General features: G+C 47.8%; 8 protein-coding genes across 8 annotated transcripts; 4 read left to right on the forward strand and 4 right to left on the reverse strand.

Annotated features, from left to right (window-relative positions):
• Positions 1-1,566: 1,566 nt before the first annotated feature.
• On the forward strand, positions 1,567-2,895 carry BDW43DRAFT_311564 (aromatic prenyltransferase; the record flags this gene model as incomplete). The annotated part of the gene is made up of 2 exons (XM_032047215.1): positions 1,567-2,690; positions 2,751-2,895. 2 exons carry the CDS (start codon positions 1,567-1,569, stop codon positions 2,893-2,895), a joined length of 1,269 nt encoding a protein of 422 aa, XP_031900001.1.
• A 132-nt stretch (positions 2,896-3,027) lies between these two features.
• BDW43DRAFT_277590 (uncharacterized protein) lies at positions 3,028-6,135 on the reverse strand. Its single transcript, XM_032042078.1, has 3 exons — positions 5,536-6,135; positions 3,223-5,467; positions 3,028-3,168 (listed from the first exon to the last, which is right to left on the reverse strand). Exons 1-3 carry the CDS (start codon positions 6,075-6,077, stop codon positions 3,127-3,129), a joined length of 2,829 nt encoding a protein of 942 aa, XP_031900002.1. The 5' UTR covers positions 6,078-6,135; the 3' UTR covers positions 3,028-3,126.
• A 105-nt stretch (positions 6,136-6,240) lies between these two features.
• On the reverse strand, positions 6,241-8,034 carry BDW43DRAFT_277592 (DUF1479 domain-containing protein). The gene is made up of 2 exons (XM_032042079.1): positions 7,621-8,034; positions 6,241-7,554 (listed from the first exon to the last, which is right to left on the reverse strand). The coding sequence occupies exons 1-2, from the start codon at positions 7,933-7,935 to the stop codon at positions 6,385-6,387; spliced, it is 1,485 nt and encodes a 494-aa protein (XP_031900003.1). The 5' UTR covers positions 7,936-8,034; the 3' UTR covers positions 6,241-6,384.
• A 992-nt stretch (positions 8,035-9,026) lies between these two features.
• Positions 9,027-10,743, forward strand: BDW43DRAFT_277596 (putative short chain dehydrogenase/reductase family oxidoreductase). Its single transcript, XM_032042080.1, has 3 exons — positions 9,027-9,515; positions 9,576-9,823; positions 9,928-10,743. Exons 1-3 carry the CDS (start codon positions 9,464-9,466, stop codon positions 10,585-10,587), a joined length of 960 nt encoding a protein of 319 aa, XP_031900004.1. The 5' UTR covers positions 9,027-9,463; the 3' UTR covers positions 10,588-10,743.
• A 374-nt stretch (positions 10,744-11,117) lies between these two features.
• On the reverse strand, positions 11,118-12,030 carry BDW43DRAFT_300599 (uncharacterized protein; the record flags this gene model as incomplete). Its single annotated transcript, XM_032044924.1, has 6 exons — positions 11,118-11,162; positions 11,267-11,332; positions 11,371-11,510; positions 11,625-11,817; positions 11,866-11,951; positions 11,994-12,030. 6 exons carry the CDS (start codon positions 12,028-12,030, stop codon positions 11,118-11,120), a joined length of 567 nt encoding a protein of 188 aa, XP_031900005.1.
• A 2,221-nt stretch (positions 12,031-14,251) lies between these two features.
• On the forward strand, positions 14,252-16,862 carry BDW43DRAFT_277604 (putative amino acid transporter). Its single transcript, XM_032042081.1, has 5 exons — positions 14,252-14,618; positions 14,694-14,776; positions 14,844-15,198; positions 15,255-15,483; positions 15,541-16,862. Exons 1-5 carry the CDS (start codon positions 14,554-14,556, stop codon positions 16,324-16,326), a joined length of 1,518 nt encoding a protein of 505 aa, XP_031900006.1. The 5' UTR covers positions 14,252-14,553; the 3' UTR covers positions 16,327-16,862.
• A 121-nt stretch (positions 16,863-16,983) lies between these two features.
• On the forward strand, positions 16,984-18,520 carry BDW43DRAFT_277611 (Bax inhibitor-1 family protein). Its single transcript, XM_032042082.1, has 3 exons — positions 16,984-17,265; positions 17,336-17,406; positions 17,486-18,520. Exons 1-3 carry the CDS (start codon positions 17,116-17,118, stop codon positions 18,078-18,080), a joined length of 816 nt encoding a protein of 271 aa, XP_031900007.1. The 5' UTR covers positions 16,984-17,115; the 3' UTR covers positions 18,081-18,520.
• Positions 18,521-19,341: 821 nt separating this feature from the next.
• On the reverse strand, positions 19,342-21,150 carry BDW43DRAFT_96118 (EXS domain-containing protein). The gene is made up of 4 exons (XM_032050773.1): positions 20,840-21,150; positions 20,616-20,789; positions 20,470-20,559; positions 19,342-20,414 (listed from the first exon to the last, which is right to left on the reverse strand). Exons 2-4 carry the CDS (start codon positions 20,772-20,774, stop codon positions 19,437-19,439), a joined length of 1,227 nt encoding a protein of 408 aa, XP_031900008.1. The 5' UTR covers positions 20,775-20,789; positions 20,840-21,150; the 3' UTR covers positions 19,342-19,436.
• Positions 21,151-21,728: the final 578 nt, after the last annotated feature.

Raw genomic sequence — 21,728 nt, forward strand, 5'->3', positions numbered from 1 at the left:
TAGTGGACCAATATCCTCCGACCGAAATCAAGGTGACAACACTGCGCAACGGCAAGAAAGTCATCTATGACGGTGGTCTAATAACCCATTACATATACAATGCGCAATACTGATCAGTCGCCCTAAACCTCTTTCATTTCGCTCGGTTGTTGAAGTAGGCAGGCTCATCAACATTTCAAGTCTTTCTGCTATCCCAGCGACCTTCTTAGAAAGAAGGCTTTTTTTTTTCGGGCCGCCTATCTTCTGCCTGCCTAGTTGCATGCCTGCTACTGGATTTGCCTGTTTTATATTATGGCATAAGCGGTTTCGTACGTCGCTGGACCCATTGAGCCAGTGCATACTAAATCCTACGCAGGTAAGCTTTTACTACAAGGCAATATTTACCCAAAGCGGGAAGCGTTCTAGCTTGTGCAGCTCGTAGCCGCTTTAAATTAGATGCTGCAATGCCTGACTATGAGCGCAAGCATTCCAATGCGATTGATCGGGACGACAAATGACAGCACTGTTTATGTCAGTAGTGTCTCTGTCATATGGATGGATCGCAGAACGTACTTCCTGTTACGGGATGGGATACGATATTAGGCTAATCTGTATAACTTCTACAAATGCCCTAATCCAAGGCATGGTATGAACATAAGCAATCATATGAGGAGCGAATCCTGTCTTCTCCGCCGAGTCCCCTCCACTCCACCTTAGTTCACGGTGTCCTAAAGTGAGCGAGATATGGATATCATTGTTTCTAGATAGTGCTATGGCGAATAAGCCAGACATAGATATTACGCTGGATACCGATCAGGCCAAGTGCCTCAAGGACGCTACAAAATTGAAAGAACAACAGTAGAGGGGTTTCTGGTGAGATTAGAGCTCATACCGTGATATTGTACCATTATTAGTAAAGATAGATAAAGCACCCCCAACTTTACTGTTGCAATAATACAAGATTGGAGCCATTGAAATATCAACGGCTGAGCACTTTCAATAGTAGGCCATTATATTAGACTTATGCAGAGCGCCTACGGCCGCAACAAGTCTGTCAGCATACGTACCTTATCCAAAGAAGAAGCAAAATCCCCGGTTCATTCTGCAGAACTCCAGATAGAGACCGCCGTCTGGCGCCCCGAATATGCAGGCTCGGAAGCCTTCCGCCAATCAGAAGAACAAACGCCAGATCTTCTTCCTTTCCACTTATGGTGGCGCTCGATAGTTCACACATATTTGTTTGTTTCTGTGTAAAGTGTCGAGAGTTTATCATGCATCGACCACACAGTACCAGTTAATCAAGGGCACTGCTCGCCTTGCGCAAGAACGAGAGTTTGGAGTATGTGACCTGTTCTATTTTGGGAGGTACGGAGGTATAGTGTGATGGGTCCTGCAAGTGATAGATAAATAGATAGTTAAATTAATCTCCGGGGCGCGACGTACTTTCTAAGTGTTTGGCTTAAGAACCTTGTACAGCACTGCTTATTATAAGCTGTTCTTGTCTTCGTTTACTCCAATGAGCTACGTGATCAAGACTATCGCACTGTCTTCATACAATCCTAGACAGCATCAGAAAACACCTCAACAATGTCTCAAACCTACCGCTCTCTAACCAAATACCTCACCTTCGCCAACCTGGACCAGTACCAATGGTGGCAGCAAGCCGGCCCAACCCTCTCCAAACTCCTGTCCACGGCCAACTATCCCGTCGACCAACAATACCAATACCTCCTCCTACTAGGCCTCCACGTCATCCCCATGCTGGGCCCCTACCCTTCCTCCCAACGACCAGGCCTCTACAAAAGCCCTATAGGAGGTATTGGCACCCTCGAACTAAGCCAGAACTTCACCAAAGATGCCAACACCGTTCGCATGGGTTTCGAACCGGTGCACTACACCGCAACAACAGGCCAAGACGAGTGCAACCAGCTCATCATGAACGAAACATTAATGAAGTTCAAGCGACTAGGCGCAAACGTCAGCCTCTCCCTTTACCATTCGCTAGTGTCCGAACTGACCCTATCCGACGCGGACTTGGGTATTCTCCGCGAGAAAGACGAGCTGAAGAAACAGCCGACGAAGTCCCAGCATGTGCTGGGTGTTGACATGAAGGGCGGCGAGGTGCTGGTCAAGGTGTATATATATCCACAGCTCGCGGCTATTGCTCGTGGGACGCCCGTCTCGGAGATGATATTTGCTGCCCTGGAGAAGGTAGATGGTGGTCAGCTGGGGGAAAGCGGATGTCTTTCTGTCCTGAGAGAGTTCATTGCGGATGAGAGGGTGAATCCGGCAACGACGCCCGTTACTTTTTTATCGTGTGATTTGCTGGAGCCTAGTCATGCTCGGTTCAAGGTCTATCTGGCGGAGTTCCAGTTTGATTTTGAGACGCTTTCTCGGAACTGGACGCTTGGTGGGAGGTTGGCTGATGCTGAGACTATGAAGGGGTTGGATATGCTTCAGGAACTGTGGACGGCGTTTGATCTACCGCTGGGACTGAGAGAGCCTCCTAAACCGGGTAATTCGCCGGTTCGGTTGCCGTTTTTGTATAATCTTGAGATGCAGTCTGGGAGGAAGTCACCGAAGTCGAAGGTTTATTTCCCGTTGGCGGATGTTAATGATCTCGACATCGCGAATGTGCTGACTGGGTTCTTTGAGAAACATGGGTGTGCTGGATTGGCGAGGTCTTATACAGAGAATTTGGTGGAGTATTTGTAAGTGCATTCTTCTGTTCATCTTGATCGTGGTACTGGATATGCTGACGGGTTATATAGCCCTGGCGTAGTTCTCAGAGAGAGCGTTGGGTTGCACGCATGGTTGTCTTTCTCCTACTCGGAAAAAACTGGGCCTTATATGACGGTCTACTACCAGTGGCCAGACAGCTTCAACCAAGGCCATTTGACTGCAGTCAACCCCTAATGTGGTGATCTTTACAAACGAGTGTCCGAGCTGTTTGAAGAGCACTGTCGTTGGCCTTTCTGGCCCTCCAACGGTGGACTGGCTAAAGGCGCTCACTGAAACGGATAGGCCGACTTTTAGGTCTCATGTGGAGGTAGATACACTTCTGTTATAGTATTGAACAAAGTGGTAGTTATGTCATTATTGATATATTTATATTCCGGTTCATCTTCCATACTCTATCATTGGCAACTACGATGCCTTCCAAATCTGGTTAACCTGTTTTCTCCGGACCTGTAGTAAAGCATTAGCAACCCAAACTGGATCAGGGGGAAGATTTCTACATACTATTGGCGCTAGGATCGTCACTCCAACAGTCAGTGCCACGATCGTCATAAGCAATTGCACTTTCGAGAATCCCTTGCCCAGGATATCGAAAGCCTGACTGGGCGTGGCACGGGTGGCAAAGATATCTCCGCCAAACGCGAAAATCAGACTGGTACTCTCCAAAAGTGTTGGTGCAGAGAGAACCTTCTTGATGCCGGCTACATCTCGAGCGTGGGAGAGGTACCATTTGCCATCGAATTCGAGGAAGGGATTGTACTTGAACAGACCTTCTTCGGCCTCGGTAGAGGTCGGGTCACGGTCAACGGGCCGGCGGGCGTCCAGGACTGGGCGAGGGATGCCAACCAGCGAGTTTGATGAGGGCAGGATGCAGAGGAGTTGACGGGTGGTGATGCCCTGACGGGTTTGAGTGACAGCCATATGGGAGATTGGCTCTGAGATGATGAACGACTGAGACACCACGTAAGGAAGAGGGAGTGCATCAAAACTAGAGTAGTTGGATACCGAGCCTAGCGGCCCACGGTCATTGGGGATCGAGGATTCATAAAGCTCGGAAATAACCAACTGGTAGCCTTTGGCGTCCGAGGGACCGGAGGGCTCACCCCAGAATGAGTATGCGAACCAGTTCTCGGACATGGCTGAAGCAATTGGCTGCGTAGTATCAACACCATCCTGGGTGCTAGCATGAAGTATCTGACCAGACACTGCATCTAATAGGTAGAAAGTAGCGGAACTTTCACCCGCGGCGGTAACAAGGACTAAGTTGGGGTTCAGATACTTGTACAAAACCGATCGATCACCTAGAACCTTGCCAATTGAGGCTACTGGATCGTGAGCGGGTCGGGAAGTGGCATGGATGATTTTCTGGCCCTGTGGAGGCAAGAACTCCCAAACGGGGAACTTGTTGTTGCTGGCACTCCAACCCAGGACGCGATCATTGCCGCCGAGAGTGACAAAGAACCCTGGGTGATCTACAGATTCCACTGGCGCGCCGCTCTCACTAATGCCAACGATGAGTGACGAAGGAGAGTCATCGATAATAGCAACAGAACGAAGTTTGGTAGTGGCTGGAGTCCGCTTGATGATTTCTCCAGATGTGATATTGAGTGTAACTGAGCTACCATCATCAGAATAAACAGTGGCAGTACCTGGCTGGGTAACCACAGCTACAGGGTTCCAGCTATCACTTTCCGCGGCCTTGACACTCCAGGAAACAGCTCCATGGTTTGCACTGTCAAGGGCGTAGACACGTCCATTTTCGGTAGCGACTATAACTGGCTTGGAGATCCCGAAGCTATCAAGATTCGAAACTTCATCGGTCAAGAAGCTAGTAAGGATGCGCTTAGGCAGGTCCTTCAGCCATTCAGGGAGATGCTCAAGATCCTTCACGTGGCGCTTGACGCGATGTGCGTATGCTCCGTAAAGGGTCTCATGACCTTCAACCTCGAGCTGATGAACCAACTCTTCCTGATACTCCTCCTCAGCCCAGTTTGCAGCCAGAGCGCCGGCCAATGCTTCATATCTAGTCCATTCAGTTTGGCCATTTCGGATCAATTGCCAGTCACCGGACTCTAAAACGGCAGCCGACCGTACAGCTACGCTATCACCCTTTGAGACAACTTCCGAGACTGCATGCAGCGCGTGGTCCATCGGAGGGGCTTGGAGGGGCCACCTCCCCAAGATAGCATGGGACGCAGAAGACACAACAGTCACCTCCGACTGCGTGACCCGGGTAAAGTAAACGTTTGCATCCTTGGTACTCGTGGAGAAAGCAGACCAGCCTTCCAAACGAGGGAGATCGTAAGCCTTAGATACAGTTGCTGATTGCAAGTTGACATGGTAGACCTCGGCCCAGGATGTAGACTGCGTCTGGTATAGGGCCAGGAAGTGGGGCAACGAGTTGAGGTGCTTTGGGGCGTGAACGGTGATTGAACGGATCTCCTCGCCACTAGTGTTGTCGATGTTCATGGTGCTAACTTGCTTTGTGCCGATGACATTGACCTTGAGTGCTTTTTGAGTTTTATCCGTCCAGACAATTAAGGGGGAGGCGGTGTTTGCGCCGACGAAGAGTACAGACTCTGGGCCAGAAATGTCACCTTCCGAGTTCAAAGTCAATTGCTGTTTCTGCCGACCGGTTAAGAGATCCAACGATGTGACCTTGATCTTATAGCCCTTCAGAAGAGCCGATTGCAGAGAAATGTAGAAAACGTCGGTGGAGGAGGACGAGACTTGGAAAGGGATATCCCCACTAGATGAAAGTTGAAAGTCACCAATCGTTAGAACTGCAGATAATAGCCAAGTCACCCGAGGTCAAACCTTTCATCTCTATGTTCCCACTTGGCCTTTCCCAAATCACCATCCAATCTTCGAACCGCACCCGTCTTACCCCCGAAAAGCGCAATCGTGTCTTTAGCAGCAGAGGGTGTGGCGGCATCCTCCAGCTCCAGCAGTTCAAGATCGGCAATGGACTCATCAAAAAACCAGCTCTCCCAGATCAATTTACCATCCAGAGCACTCCATGACGAAATGTAATCGCCTACAGCGCTAACGATAGCATTTGTCCCATCGGAAGCACGCAAGATGCCGCTTTCGGCGGGTACCGCGGATCGTGAAACATTCTGTCTCCAAACCAGTGAACCATCCCTGGGATTTACGGCGCCAAGAAGCGACTTCTCGGACAGGGTATAGAGTAGGGATGCATTAGAGGAGGACGAAGGTTTCAGGAAGAAGGTCGAATGGGATGAGGGAGCGCCGAGAAGAGCATGGTGGAAATCGATATGGTCAACCTCATCACGATAAATCGCTAGCGTTGAGGGAACGCACGAGGCGAGCAAAAGAAGCGTCGCCTGTAGCCGCATAGTGATTATCTCAACTGAAAATCAGTCATGAGGAGCGGAGGTGGAATAGAAATAGAAACGAAGATGTAATGTTGGTTAAGGTTGCGGGCGGTCACTGCCATCTAAACAGACGCTAGTGGAGCTACGAAGCAAACATGTCAAATTCTTTGCACATTATTGATGACTACATTCTCGCTATACTATCCATTCCTTTCCATCTATATAATACAAAATATTGTCGCCAATTGGTGCAATCTATAAACCCGAAAGATATCTCGAGATAAATACGAAGGAAAGGAAGGAGAAATCTTAGAAATCATGCAAAACTTCATGCCTGGCCAAAGCAGGCCTTGTTGGCCGCTTCAACAACCTGTTTCTCACCTTCAGCCATTTCGGGGGTGATCTCCCATGGCTTATCGCCTAGACCAATAGCACGTAAACCCTCTGGATTGAGTGAGTCCCAATCAAGTGCACCTTTAAAGCCAATCTCACCGGGTCCACCAGCACCTGGGAAATCCCAAGGTGGGGAGTAAGCCTGAGCCGCCTTGCGTTGCTTAAGCAGATAGTCCACATTCATGTCACACATGGGAGTGGCGGGGATATAGAGAACACTAGAGTCTCCTGTGCCCCGGTGTTCCTTGTCAACTGAGTGCAGAGAGTCGCAATGCCACGCGACATAGTCACCAGGTTCGACCTCAGGAACTGACACCATTGTGCTCTCAAGCCCCAGGTGGGGATGGGTGACTGGGTTGTACTCTTGACAAGCGCCTGGGACAGAGCCTGGGAATGTGGCATCTAAGGAGGGCTGCGACGTTTGAGGGTCAAAGAATGGTCTGAGGATGGTATAGGCGGTGCTGTGGACGATCATGGGGCAAACATGCAACGAGCCCTCACCCGGGGCGGTTTTAGACATGGAAAGCCATCCTTGGAAGAACCTCAGCATGGAACATGCTCCAGCACCGTTGTACAAATCCATCTTAGCTGCGATGCGATGCTTCGAGTCCCAGGGGTCGTATTCTTCCCATTTGCCCTCAAGGATCTTGGTGTAAACTCGAGAATACTCAGGGTCTTCCCAACGTTCAAGCGAACCACCATCTACATGGGGGCCCAGGGTGAACTTAGAATCTCCAGGCATTCTGATCCGGAGTCGGTCGGCGTATGTAAGAGGATTTCGAGTGGAGATTTTTGTATTAGGGTCGGATGAATGCCATAAACGCTGCAAAAAGCGCTGTGTACCAAGCATATTAGGGTGTGCCCGGGCTTCTGCCTGTGAGGGAGTCCAGTACAGTTCGTATACTGCAGGGGACTCGGGCGGAAATGCCTTCACGCGCTCTTTGTTGGCAGCAACATAGTCTTCAATGCGCTCCTTGTATTCTCTGGCGACTCCACGAGGTAGCACATTTCTGACCACCACGGTTCCACGGTGACGGATTTCCGCAAGTACCTTGTCAGATACATTGCTAGATATGATATCTGCATAATCCACGGAAGGGATAATCTGGGGTAAAGTCAGTTGATGTTCTTGTCTCCAAACGGGTATCACAGCTAGACCCCTGCAACATACATCGCTTCCTTTTGACTTGATCTTATCAACTTCCTCTTCTAAGCTGGGAAGTAGCCTCTTCCAGCTCTTTGTCAATGCCTCTTCATTTTTCAGGAAATACTGAGACTTTAGATCCTTAAACCGTGGCGGCAGTGGCTCCGGCTTATAGTCCGGTCTTAAACTCGGGAAAACGCTCGATATATCTCCCGCTGCCTTAGTTGTTTGAACGGAACTCGAAGTAGTAACAGCCCGAACGGCCGTTCGTGAAAGAACTCGTGACATAGCCATGGTAAACCAATTTAGGAATGCTGTTAGATCACATATATCTTTTTTCATCGACCTTACTATGGTCCTTGCGACTTTATATGCCTTGCAACCCCTCTCAGGGCTAAGTACAGTCGGAAAGCCTAAAGGGGAAATCGGGCCGATTACTTTAATAGGAAATCAACCGCCAAACTCCCTGACATCAAGGTCACTAATATTTATCGTGACAGTCAATCTTTGGCTCCAAGTTCCATGGTTGATGAATGCCTGGTGTCATCTGTCTCTTTGATAACATAACAATTCATATTCGTTACATCTCATTACCGTGGAAGGCATAGCTGTCCACCGCAGACTCAGTAGTCTAGAGATCGGCAGCTTGAGTTCTACCCCTACCTCGGATCTAACTGCCGACGACATGCATAGGTGTTGGATCTTTTTAAAATATTTAGGCCGCGGACGGCGATTAGACAATCTTATAACCCAAACGAGTTTCATCTTAAACGAATAACAGCGTATATAGGTAGCTATATAGACCGGAGCTTAACGCAGTACTTGATATTTTACAGCACAAGCTGGAGTTTAGTGAGCGCTCAACGGTTTTCACGTGACTGTGCTATATACCTATATACCCTATTCAGGGACGTCAGACGACTCTAGACCATTCCGCCGATACTACCTACGAAGCTCTCTTCATCATCGCCGTTCCCGTCAAGTACGACTATCATGTTACCTGTGAGGAATTTGCCTCTGTGTGCAAGGACCCAGCCTACATCAACCGGTGCATCATACAGGCGAAATTCGAATGCAGACATCCATCTACAGCAAAGGATTGGTTTCCGAACTTGCAGCCCTTTAAAAATTATTCGGGTTCCGAAACAAGACCAAAACTAGAATTGCATCATGAAGCTCGGCTTTAGCACTTGTGCAGTTATTTGAGCGCTTCTTCATGACGCTATAGGCGCGGCGGCCATTCATTCTTCCCCAAACCACTATATCCTGGCAATACATAACTACGAGATAATCCAGAAAACTCTATATTCTTTTCTACATTTAAGACTGTAATTTTTAATTAAGATTAGCATTATGTCAAAGAAGGATTGACGCTACTCCGCAAATCTCGCCCCCAGGCGGGATAATACTCTTTTGGTAAGCTGCCAAGCCAAGTCCAATCATCAATGTTTCCCGAAGAATTCCCATGAAAGGATCTAGTTTATTCAATGTATACGAACTTCAGTGTAACAATATGCACATCGAATAGCATGCCCGTCTATCCGAATCCAGTAATTAAGCTACATGCTACGCCCAATTACCAAGTCAACAGATAACCAGGCTTTTGCAGCTAGCTATCCATATTCCCTACACGAGCTGCAGCATAACAGTTACCTTCGGTTTTCTTTCCGACTCGGTCCACCAACCCTCGGGTCAATAACCACCCCCGACGAATCCCCTCAATGTTTCTTAAGAGGGGAACTGCAAACACCGTCAGCGTAATAATGAATCCCGAGGGTCCTTGACTTGCCTGCGGGCCGTATAAAGTAACCTTAGTATCCAACCCAACAGGACTCACACCTCTCTACAACTATCGTTCACCCATCCAAATATGTCCTTCTCCGTTGAAGGAAGATCTGCTATCGTGACTGGAGCAGGCTCGGGTACATATTCAATAGCTGCGTCTTCTACAATAAGGATATCCTACTAAATGACGAACGTAGGTATCAACCTCGCCTTTGCCAAACTCCTGCTAGAAAACGGGTGTAATGTCCTCATCGCAGACCTAGCACTCCGCCCAGAGGCACAGGAAGTAGTCCACAAGCACTCAGCATCGTCTAGTCGCCCCCGTGCTGTTTTCCAAAAAACCGACGTAACAGACTGGAAACAGCTAGAGGTGATGTTCGAGGTAGCCGAGAAAGAGTTTGGGGAAATCGACATAGTATGTCCGGGGGCTGGGGTTTACGAACCGGTACGTTGTCTTGCAGATCAAGCATTGGCGCAACACACCGCCTATTCCCTACTTAACGCCACTGTCTCTAACGCATTAGGTCACATATATGTTATTATATATAGCACTGGAGCAATTTCTGGCGTCCTCCCGGCACACCCGAGAGTCGGGACCCACAACATGGAGGCCGGTACGCCCTGCTGGACATCAACTTGACGCATCCGATTCGCACGACGCAACTTGCTCTAGCGCATTTCGGTCGCCGTCGGACTGGTGGACGTCGGAAACACATCATTCATATCTCTAGCATTGCTGGCCAGAACCCGGCCCTGGCGGCGCCGATTTATGTCGCTACTAAACACGCTATCAATGGACTTGTGCGGTCGTTGAGCAAGCTTGACCGCAAGCTTGGGATTCGCGTTACGGCCGTTGCGCCTGGTGTGATCAAGACTCCTCTGTGGACTGAACACCCCGAGAAGCTGAAGATCGTTGACAATGCAAACGATGAATGGGTTACTCCTGAGGAGGTGGCGCAGGTCATGCTAGCTCTGATTCAGCAGGACAAGGTTAGTGAAATTATCTGTGACAAGTCTCGTCAAGGGCCACAGTTCCTTGTGAGGGGGGGAACTGTGTTGGAGGTGTCCAAGACTGTGCGCTCTGTCAGTGCGTTTAATGACCCTGGCCCTGGGGAAAGAGCCGGCAACACGGTTTCAGATATGAATGTATTGGAGGACGAAGTCTTTGAGTTGTTATCTCAAGAAGGATGGGGTACCCCGAAATTGTGAAGGATATACGAGACATGACTTGAATAGTAACGAATCTTGAAGCCTCATTTTTTGGGTGGTGTAGACTTGCCTAGGGAATAGAGCCGTATCCTATCAAAAGTATTAGCAAAGAACCGCAACCAGATATAGTACTCAATAACTATTGCTATTGACCGCATGCCTTATTTTATCCCGCATATGAAACTGGACGAGGGGGATATTTGATACAAATATCCAACTATTATATAAGAAAGGTACTGAGCCACATCAAAGTACAGCAGCAGTAGAATAATTTATAGCCGGAACCAGAAACAAAGTCGCGGTTGATTAGAATAGGTATGCATTACACGACTGAGATAAGAGTTCCAAGGAAGCCAAGCAAGATAATCTAAGAATATACATTGAAGTTGAAACCTAAACTTATGATGTGGGTTATGTATGGGGTTGAGTGGGAACAACAAAATGGACTATTCAAGAAGACTCTATATGAACCTAAGGAAACATTAGGGGCATATAAGTCTTTATAATGAAGCGACAAAAAGCGACCATCCTCAAGGCAATTGATTGAGATCTGTCCCGCTCTTCATTATACGATCCTGTATGGTGATACATCATACTATCAGTACCGCTTAACCTCCACTTCCTCGGGACCCATCACTTACTAGCATGAAGATAGGCACGAATTTGGGCATAAACACACCATCGAGGCCATTGCACCGCGCCACACAGGGCCGGTCGCACCGCTCAGGACATCATTCGCCACTGCCTTTGCAAAAGTCGGCCCGGTGAAATCTTCCCTTGTACGTCCTCTCCAACATCACGCTTCTGGATCTGGTGGATCGACTTCTTGTAGAGCGAGTTTGCAGGCAAGTGGATATTGTCGAGAGACATAACATTAATTGCCACAGAACCAGTAACCAGTGATAGTACCTTAACGTTGAACGCTGCAGTTCCAGTCGCAGGGTCTCACTCCAGGACATCAAGGCTGCCTTGGAGGCATTGTATGGACCTATATCGGTGAATATCAAGAACTGACGCACGGATGCATTCCCGTTCACCCTTCCATGGCGCATACAGGAGTCCGGGGATGGAGCAGACGTTGACGATCGTGCCTTTCGCGGCGATTACCAAAGGGGCGAAGGCCTGTGTGGCTCCGAAGAGTGTTTTCGCATCGTCGATGCTCGTGTCCAGTGCTGGGCACACCATTGATTGACCGGCATTATTGACCAGGATGTCAGGCGTTTCGGAGTCCTTTCAGACGAATCCCACCGCAGCTTCGATACTCGACGTGGAGACTACGTCCAGTTCCAGAACTTTTACATTAGTCAAGTTGTCGAGGTGGGCCATCTTCGACTTGGATCGAGCTGTCGCATAGACCCGCAAACCTCAAGCGTGGAACTCTTCCACCAAGGCGGATCCAATCCCACCCTCGCTACAATCTGTGATAAGGACAGATTTGGACATTTTGTGGGGGGGAGGGAATGAAAGAGAGAAAGCAGTACAGATTTTAGGGTTTGGAGAAAGAAACCTCAAACGGTAAATTGAGTGTAAATTGCCATTATAGAGAAAAGCTCTTTATCGTCTTTTATGGTCCTACCGCCATTTTTTTCTTTTTCTTTTACTTTTTCTTTTTCTTTTAATAGAAGAAGAGGGAAAAAAAGGAAGCCCACAGTTTCTTAGTTCTAATGGGGCCAAATCCCAATATCGTGACCAACAGCTGTGTTATAAGTATAGCTCCTTTTCTAATAACTGTATATATAACGGAAAGAATGTTTACCAAAGCTGGATAGTTCCTCGACTTTTTCTAACTCCTTGATATACAAAGCAAAGTGGAAATAAATTCGTCTTTAAGTACTAAATATTGTCACGGATCGGATGGTGATTCAGTCCGGACTGGGAGCTGGACGGAATATGAACATTCTGATTAAATATTAGATCACAAAGATTTATCGCTAGGCACTCTCACTTGGGTAATATTAGAATGACTGGGACTTCCAGCCGTGTGAATCAAGATAGCTCAGTAAAAATAAAGTCTAAGCTGTTGAGGTACCAGACATCGTATATCACACTAGCTATTCAATACAAATGGGCTGCAGCAAAAGAATGACACATTGTTCTGGATTTCGATAATCCATCTCTTGGATGTATGTTAGCTTTTGACAGGAGAGATTGGCATCGTCGCGGGTACGAAACAAGTCTAGGACTAGACAAGCGTAGGCGATGGCAATTAGATGCGCTCTTTCTCAACATAAACTGCTCTGATGATAAAGCCAAATCTGAGTGCCAACCTTCTGAGTCTCTGCCTTTATTCGTGGTGGCAATGGTGACTGGTTAGCTTCAAGCGAACATGTCATCGCATTAGTAGGTCTACTACTCGGGCTATGGCACCAGGTCATGCTCTCTAGCTTTGGTGCACCACAGCACCGCAGCAGAATCTCCATCAGCACAGGCTGAGATATATTATCTCCTTCGATTAAACAAACAGATTATGATTTGCAACGAGGGGACTGCATGCACAGAGTAAACTACATAGTACGCTACCACCATGTCCATAGACCATGATCAAGGTCGACGATGGAAGATTTGGGACCATCGAGGGACAATCGGCAAAGTTTCCAGTCGTGTGAGCTAGATAAAATTAACTTGGGTAGTGGAGAACCGGTATGTACTTTCGTACAACTCACCAGCAGAGAAGGCAAAGCCCGTGCAAACCCGGAATTGGCACGTCTGATTTTTTTTTCCCTTGAAGCAATGCATGGGTCCCAGCCTCACACCCGATGTTTTCATCTCCGTTTCCAGGCCTGAAAGACCCACGATTGTCATCGAGAAGGGCGAAGTCTTCGGTTTGTTGATCGTAGTATCCCGAATGACGAGAATATTCAATTCTTCTTAGCAGATTCAAAAGTGGTCTCACAGTGAAGGTGTCGCGTTGCCAGCATGCCGATGGAGATGTGTAGATAGTCGTTTGTTAACTATTTGGTATGAGCGCGCCCTTCCACGTGACTGGTACCCTTGAAGAGAAAAAGGTGCACCAGATTCCCGTTTCATTTCTCTAGGAGGTTTCTCCGCGTGGAAGAAGACAGAAAGGAGCCGCAAGTAAACAAATCAATCGCATAATAATGGTTTCAGAAATGAAACAGGCTTTCGGCGAGATGATAGGGAGCGGTTGACCAGGACATTTGCAGGGTGATGATTAACGCATAGTGTAACGCTCCAAGTCCACTATTCCAGTGCATCAGGTAAATACTCTGTACACCAGGGAGTTGACCTAACATGCTACAGCCTCAGAGCAAAGAGAAGCCAAGCATAGAGAAGCCATGGAGGCCAATCGGGATAGCGCGATACAGGAGCGGCCATCGGTATTCGAAACCATAGGCGAATAGCACGTCATACCGATTTTACTCATACTACGTAATTTAACCTAGTTAACAGTAACATAATCAGATTAGTAAGTTATACACACTTAGTCATGGACATAACCACTTTTCACCGCCACCATTCATTTGCGCCCCCTTGGAAATTAAGAGGGGGCCAGGGTAGGAAGTTAGAGAGGACACATAACTTGGCAAGGAAGAGATAGATAGGAACGTAAGAGGTAAAAAGATCCGGGATTATATACATAAGGTGATCCAAATCAAGTCATCAAAATGCGGAGAACCATGGATCCGCGCGAAAAAGGTCTAGCGTCCGTTGGTTTATCGCCTTGTCGCAACTCCCGCCGGTGGCTGTCGTCCTTTGTCTTTCCTAATATCTCTTCTTTTCTTTTTTTCGCTCCCTTATCTACTTCCTTCTCCTTCTCGCTCGTTTCCTTCCTAATTTCCTTGCTCATTCCACTCTTTCCTGGCTGCGTCGCTGGTACGAGTGGCTATTATGTCGGTCACACCCGTCGCAACTTGAGTTGGTTGATAACATCTTTTTTTCCGACGTCTTGTGGCCACATCCTTATCTATTCACTCGGTCACCCTACAAATCCCCTCACCCCACGAAATGTTGGACGATGAGGCTACAGTCGGGAATGGTCCCGCTGATGGACTTCGAAATGCATCGCGAAGGTATTTCCCATAAACTTGCAAAGCATTGACGCCCATTTTTGCATAGTCGCGTGGTGGCTAACTAGGGGCGCTTAGGCGTGGTTTAAGAGGGAAACGGGACCCGGGGTTTCATGGCCAAGCCAGTTGGCTCAGCTGTGTGATAAACCTGGTCAATACGAGTGAGTGATGTGATGAGATGCGTAACCTGCCCGGAAACCCTTTTCTAATGCAGAAATGATATGTTAGTCATCGGTGCCGGTGTCCTGGCTATGCCTCTTGCCATGTCTCATATGGGGATCGTTCTCGGTGTCATCGTCATTTTATGGTCTGGAACGACAGCTGGTTTCGGCCTCTACCTTCAGTCACGATGTGCGCAGTACTTGGATAGGGGAACGGCGTCATTCTTCGCTTTGTCCCAACTTACATACCCCAATGCCGCCGTGATTTTCGATGCCGCCATTGCGATCAAATGTTTTGGAGTTGGAGTCAGTTACCTTATCATCATTGGAGACCTAATGCCAGGAGTTGTTCAGGGCTTTGTTGGTGGTACTCCGGACTACGACTTTTTGGTGGATCGGCATTTCTGGGTAACAGCTTTCATGTATGTTGCTACGCCGGCGTGGGATGCAACTCGTACTAACAGTGGGTGGATCCTAGGTTGGTTGTTATTCCGCTCTCGTACCTCCGCCGCTTAGATTCCCTGAAATACACGAGCATCGCAGCCTTGGTTTCCATGGCCTACTTGGTGGTTTTGGTTCTCTATCATTTCGTGATTGGTGATACGATGGCAGATCGAGGTCCGGTTCGCGTGATACATTGGGCCGGTCCCATTCCGATGCTTAGCAGTCTTCCCGTGATCGTATTCGCATTCACGTGCCACCAAAATGTATAGTTATATCGCCCTTACTACCTGTTTGAGAAAACGTATCTAATACATGGACAGATGTTCTCGATATTGAACGAGATTGGAAATAACAGCCACTTTAGAACGACTGGCGTTGTTCTTGCTAGTATTGGAAGTTCTGCAGCAACATATATTCTCGTCGCCATTACGGGGTATCTTTCTTTTGGAGACAAGATTGGAGGAAACATCGTGGGCATGTACACCCCTGGACTCTGGGCAACGATTGGCCGTGCCGCCATCGTTATGCTTGTCATGTTCTCGTACCCTCTTCAATGTCACCCGTGCCGCGCCTCAGTTGATGCGGTTCTGCGGTGGAAACCCAAGGCTTCGACCACCAACGACAATTCACCTCATCGCCACCCTCTGCTAGGACCACGAGGAAACCGAACACCAGAGCCCATGAGTGATCTTCGGTTCTCGGTTATTACGACAACGATCCTAGTACTGAGCTACATTGTCGCCATGACCGTTTCCTCTCTCGAAGCGGTGCTTGCCTATGTGGGAAGCACAGGCAGCACCAGCATCAGTTTCATTCTCCCAGGATTGTTCTATTACAAAATCTCTTCCCCTGACTCACCTGCCCACCAACGGCTGATGAAGGAAGACGACGAGGCGGCTGGAGGCATGTTATCCGACGATGATGACAACGACGACATGGACGACAATCAGACCCGTGCACTTACCGAAAGCGGTATCCTTCGTCGTGGGACTCGTCATTGGCGCAAGGCTATACTGCGGAAGTTAAGCTTAGCGCTCGCAATATACGGAGTCATTGTCATGGTTGTCTGTCTCATCACCAATTCGCTCTTCATCGCCTCACACTAGAACTTCTTCCAGCTTAGATTGATATACCCGCTTCCCAGTACCTCGGGGTATTTCATTTTCTTTCTTCTAGACAAGTGGACTTCTTATTCATGTTACCTAAACAAAACCTTTACCTTCCTTCTCAGGCCCTCATTACTCTCCTATCATGTTTCTTTTCTTTTGGTTTTTCCCCGTTGGTTTAGAGAACAAGCTTAATATGCTAAACTTTTAAATCAATTACTACTATACCATTGACGGGCGTTGGGGGGATATGTCTGGGTTCGTCATCGGAATTTCGGTCTCTTATCTAGGATACGTCACATATTTCTTTCAGCCACTTCTTTTCCTTCTCGTTTTCTATACTGTTTTTGTTGTGTTCATATTATACATATAAGAATTTATTGTTATCAATTTTCAAGTGTTACCTGCCTCTTCTGTACATGATCGACGATATCGTTTCATTAACGAGCAATGCAACTGACTTCATGATACGGCAATATGATCTGTGGTATACAATTTCGTTAACATACTTAGAATGTTATTTCTTATGACTTGTATGTAGCAATTGGTTAACACTCAATTACTTCCATTGAAGCTGCATTGTTATTGGCTCAATGGTTCCTGCCTTAGGCGCCACGATTGATATCAGGTGACCCGTCCTCCGACGTCACGTTCTAGAAGGACCCGTAGGCCCCCATTCCATGACTATTGTCTCAACCAACTTTCCACTTATAGTTTCGCTTTCTCCATCGACCTTGCATGTCACGCTTTTCTGTGGATTAACCCTCTACCAATACATTCATTAGCACCATGGCTGCTAATACTAGATACGAGCCAGCTCCTCAGCGGGACTCTTTTGAGGACCGCGCATTCTCTCAGCCCCCGCCATCTTATCAGGCAACGGCCGAATACTCACAAGCGCCTCGCAACGAGGACGACAATGTTCCCGATGACTTCAAAGTACGCATTGTATTTTTTCTTCTCGAAAGGCCATACGGTTCTCTTTACAGAGAATGCTAACACAATCTAGTTCGGTGGAATGGTCGCAGAGGGAACGCTGCCTATCCGGATGCAATTCGTCCGGAAGGTCTATGCAATCCTGTACGTCCCAGCTTTACATCCAGCCATACCTGTAAACAAGCGCGCGAATGCAATATTAACATAGAACTCAAAAATTTAGAACCGCCCAGCTCCTCCTAACAGTTATCATGAGCTCGATCTCCTTCTTCAGCGACAGCTATCGCACCTGGATCCAGGGCAACTTCTGGCTGATGATCGTCTCAGTTTTCGGTGCTCTGGGCTTCATGCTAGTTACCTACTGGAAGCGCAAGAGCTACCCAGCCAACCTCCTCTTCCTAACCGCCTTCACGGTTCTCGAGGCCTACTCTATCAGCGTGGTGACGTCTTTCTACGAGTCGCGCATCGTAGTGCAAGCTCTCATTCTAACTCTCGGCATGTTCGTCGCGCTCACGCTCTTCGCCTGCCAAACGAAGTACGACTTCACGAACTGGATGCCCTACCTGTTCGGAGCCCTCTGGTTCCTGATCCTGTTCGGCTTCGTCGCCGCCTTTCTCCCCGGCAGTTCCACCGTCGAGCTCATCTACAGCGGATTAGCGGCGCTGATCTTCTCGGCCTATATCCTCGTCGATACGCAGTTGATCATGAGACACTACCACGTCGAGGAGGAGATTGCCGCCAGCATCTCGCTCTACCTGGATATCCTGAACCTGTTCCTGGCTATCCTCCGGATCCTGAACAATCAGCAGAACAACTGAACATCAGCTTCCGAAAGTGGCCTAGGCCAAAAATCAAGCTCTTTTGTCGCAAGTGCAGACTGTCTGGTCAAGAACACTTGCTTGTACCCCATCGTTCCATTTCGGCTCGCCTTTCATCTGCCTAATACTGGTAATCATGCTAGGTCTCTTTTGCGCCTGACTTTAGTGTGTTATTGACGTTATAGTGACATGACCCTTCGTTCATCTTGTTTGATGTGATATACCGTATTCTTATATTGTACTCTGGAAGTTCCGCATTAGTGACAATGTCATTTGAAAGCGCTCGTTGGCATTTTATATAGCTGAGAGTAATATAGTAACTTACTAAACATAACCCTTTAGAAGAAGGCAATACCGAATATCAAGGGAAGGGGAAGAAAGAAAATGGTGTTAATTTCATTTAGACAGCCGAGGGCAACCATACGTAAAGAAAACAGCCACAAGGCCTAAAAACATACCCCCCTATTCCCTAGACAAACCATAAACTAGATATCAATCCAATATTAATTAGGCACATCAATGTCAACCATGGCGATCCCATACATGATATCATCAAGAATACCACCCCACCCCCCTCCCATAACAACAACACACAGGTAAACCATACATCCAATCTACCAAACAAACCATAGCAACTCATATATGTACTCCCCTATCCTAACTATATACCCCTTCAATCGCATCACCTCCCATTCTTCTTATCCCTACGAACCCCAACATCACTAATGGATAAAAACTGCATGAATCGATTACGTACGCGGCTGGTTTAATTCGGCCGGTACCGAACCGAACCTTGTGCGACGATCATTGAAATGATCGACATATAGGGCCCATCAGTTTACCCACATATTTCAGCACCTCCTGGTAGGGGGTATCGAGATCGACATTCCAGGTGAGAAAAGGCATGGGAAATAGGGGGTGTGGATTATGTGTGTTATGCAATGCGTTCTGGATGATTACTAGATACAGGATTGACTGAGAGTTATGGAGTACATAATTAGACCCTGCGTCGTATGTATAGGTGAGGATAAGGCTTGGATAATTGTAGAGGGTCTGAGGCTGGTTGGGTATCATGGTGGCGTCCATGGGAGAGTTTTGTTGCTTAAAATGGGGTATTTAGGTTTACGATGGATGGTTGGGTTGAACTGGAATTGCCATGGTTACAAAAAGTATTTGTTCTATTCTGTCAGGTGTAAGACTTCAGGAAGAAAAAGTGGGTGGCCATCATTCCAACCCTATTAGACTATGTATTTCTATATGTCATCGTAATTATGTTCATGAATATGAGAAATAAGCTAAAGCGTTTTCCAATATTGCGCCCGAAAATGCTATCAAAAGATGAAGATGAAGCCATGGTTAGTGTGAATATCTGTCGTTGTCTCGATAGGAGAAGTCTTCGACAATGTATTCATCATCTTGGTATGGTCTTGTATCACCTGTCTCGTCATCCTCGTCGGTGCTATCATCAGGGCTGTCCCCTGATCTAGGCGTTACGGTAGCGTCACCCAAGTCCTCCGGTCGCTTTCTGCGCTGGAAGTCTTGTGCGTGAGCGGAGGCCAAGATGGTTCCCACGCGGGACAAGCCGCGTGCCCGCAGGGATGCGCCTGGCGTGGATGGGGTTCCGTGTTCAATATCAGCCGTAGGAGGCCGAGGCGTTGGTTGCTGCGGTTCCTGGACTACCATCTCTTCTGTGGGATGGTCGGCATCTGTACGTGGGTGGGACACTTCGTATGGCAAGGGTATATCTCTTGATGCCCGGAAAAGCAGTACATTCGTGCAATGCTCGTTCTCCACTCGGAATATCGTCCACATGCCCCTTCGACAAATCTCGGAAAATCCGACCACAAAGCTGAGCACAGCTGAGTGTTGAATGTCGTGGGCGAATATAGCGTAGAATATCCAATTGAATCGCACAATGACATCGGCAACCATGGCTACATAGTAGACCCATGCCTTCCGGAAAGCTAGAACCTCGCGTAGAAGGGGATGCTTCGCATACGGATTCCCTAAGCTCCAGTCCATGGCGAGGTCCCACACGCTACAATAGACGGCATTCAATAAAGCAAAGGTGATAAACGGCGCTTGGAATCGTGTCACCCTTTCGATGCGATACATACTTAAGGTGCAGTAATACAAGACTCCGAAAATATACTTCCCGAAATTCATAAGGTGTGGGAAAAAGTTTTTCGTGTCAGCAAATCGACGTAAACATTGTAGAGCTCTCCATATAGAGGGAAGGCAGGTGAAGAATCCCAACAATCTGGAATGAGAGGAGTTACACTGCGCGTGCTCGGTCCAGTGCTTGGCATAGAGACAAAAGAATAGCTCGATATTCTGTGATCATCTTTAGCATTGTACCCTTCGAGAAGATGACTCTTATTCAACTTACCCCCATAGCGTACGTCTGAGAGCAGTACATATCCCCAAGAAAGAAGTCGCGGAACTCGACAGGGTACAACCCCGCAAGTAGTAGACGCCACTACTGTTTGTCAGTCATAAAACTCCTCCTAGATGCAGCAGAAGAAGTTCACTCACATTGGAGTATGCCCACCATTTGCGACTTCGATGATAGAGCACCGGCGCAGGGAGAAAGAGAGTAACCACCGTTACCCCTATAAGTACAACAGGCCAGTAAATGTACATGGCATTAACCGATAAGAAGTTAAGCCACATGAAAACACCCAACAAAAACATGAAAAGGCAAGGTAGCTGTCTTGATGTTAGCGGGATATCGAAAGCGGTCGACGGGAAGCCCATACCTCAGTGAGCTGACGCCAGTCTAACGCATTTCTAGTATCGTATTCGAAAATAAAAACATAGTTGATTTTGTTTCTCGTCCAAATGATGCAATCCAAGCAAAATAGCAGGAAGTGAAAAACTATAAGAAAAAATCCACCATATATCTATTCGAGTTAGTACCATCATGACTAAAGTAGCTAGATCTACGAAAGATAATTCGAGTCGATTTGAACGCACCTGAAGGAGATAGCTGGTGTGAATCGGTACCATAGGATTTGGGTGGTCATAATTCTGGGAAGCGTATATCAAGGCCTGGATACCGAACAGTATACCGGCCATCAAGAGAAGGCCTGCACGGAACGTATTCGGTGAATAATCGCCTGGTTTCTTCAGAGTTTTGCGCAACTTCGAAACGGCAATCTTGCGATTTCCGCGCTCAAAATAGCGTGCGTACAAGTCCTCCGCCGCGGCCATCAGGTTCTCGGTGACCTCACTTTGTACGAACCACGCTTTGTTGACCTTGTCCGACATGTACCTCAGAGGCGGGCGGGAATTAACGGCTTTGTCGTACTTTTTATTGATCTTGCGAAAGGCGGTTCGATTCAGGTAGGCGTATGCCTTCAACAGCTCGACACCGCGGTAGAACTCCTGGAGTGCATGTTTAAGCTTTCGCTTGGCAGAACGATAGGGGACTTCGTTGGCTGCCGACTCTTCTGGTCGACGCGAGAAGTCTCTGCGGCGGTTCACAGCCTCCGCTTCTTGTCCTTGATTTACTGCCGGAGTGGCCCATTCAGCCAATGCCTTAGAATTCTTCCCGATTCGACGTCCCACAAAGGCTTCCTTTAACCGGGCGCCATTGAAACCGTTCTGTTTGTGCGAAGTTCCGTGCTGCGGTCGTTTCTTATTGCT

The sequence above is a fragment of the Aspergillus alliaceus genome, assembly GCF_009176365.1.
Source record: "Aspergillus alliaceus strain CBS 536.65 unplaced genomic scaffold BDW43scaffold_24, whole genome shotgun sequence".
Lineage (NCBI taxonomy): Eukaryota > Fungi > Ascomycota > Eurotiomycetes > Eurotiales > Aspergillaceae > Aspergillus > Aspergillus alliaceus.

Coding starts and splice junctions, on each gene's coding strand:
- BDW43DRAFT_277596 (XM_032042080.1), top strand. CDS start 9,464: ATGTCCTTCTCCGTTGAAGGAAGATCTGCTATCGTGACTGGAGCAGGC. Junction 9,516..9,575: donor CGTGACTGGAGCAGGCTCGG/GTACATATTCAA, acceptor TGACGAACGTAG/GTATCAACCTCGCCTTTGCC. Junction 9,824..9,927: donor GGGCTGGGGTTTACGAACCG/GTACGTTGTCTT, acceptor TATTATATATAG/CACTGGAGCAATTTCTGGCG.
- BDW43DRAFT_277590 (XM_032042078.1), bottom strand. CDS start 6,077: ATGCGGCTACAGGCGACGCTTCTTTTGCTCGCCTCGTGCGTTCCCTCA. Junction 5,468..5,535: donor TGGGAACATAGAGATGAAAG/GTTTGACCTCGG, acceptor ACTTTCATCTAG/TGGGGATATCCCTTTCCAAG. Junction 3,169..3,222: donor TGACGATCCTAGCGCCAATA/GTATGTAGAAAT, acceptor GCTTTACTACAG/GTCCGGAGAAAACAGGTTAA.
- BDW43DRAFT_96118 (XM_032050773.1), bottom strand. CDS start 20,774: ATGTTTTTGTTGGGTGTTTTCATGTGGCTTAACTTCTTATCGGTTAAT. Junction 20,560..20,615: donor AATGGTGGGCATACTCCAAT/GTGAGTGAACTT, acceptor GACAAACAGTAG/TGGCGTCTACTACTTGCGGG. Junction 20,415..20,469: donor CTCAGACGTACGCTATGGGG/GTAAGTTGAATA, acceptor AGATGATCACAG/AATATCGAGCTATTCTTTTG.
- BDW43DRAFT_277592 (XM_032042079.1), bottom strand. CDS start 7,935: ATGAAAAAAGATATATGTGATCTAACAGCATTCCTAAATTGGTTTACC. Junction 7,555..7,620: donor TCAAGTCAAAAGGAAGCGAT/GTATGTTGCAGG, acceptor ACTTTACCCCAG/ATTATCCCTTCCGTGGATTA.
- BDW43DRAFT_277604 (XM_032042081.1), top strand. CDS start 14,554: ATGTTGGACGATGAGGCTACAGTCGGGAATGGTCCCGCTGATGGACTT. Junction 14,777..14,843: donor GATAAACCTGGTCAATACGA/GTGAGTGATGTG, acceptor ATGATATGTTAG/TCATCGGTGCCGGTGTCCTG. Junction 15,484..15,540: donor CATTCACGTGCCACCAAAAT/GTATAGTTATAT, acceptor ATACATGGACAG/ATGTTCTCGATATTGAACGA.
- BDW43DRAFT_277611 (XM_032042082.1), top strand. CDS start 17,116: ATGGCTGCTAATACTAGATACGAGCCAGCTCCTCAGCGGGACTCTTTT. Junction 17,266..17,335: donor ATGTTCCCGATGACTTCAAA/GTACGCATTGTA, acceptor AACACAATCTAG/TTCGGTGGAATGGTCGCAGA. Junction 17,407..17,485: donor CGGAAGGTCTATGCAATCCT/GTACGTCCCAGC, acceptor TCAAAAATTTAG/AACCGCCCAGCTCCTCCTAA.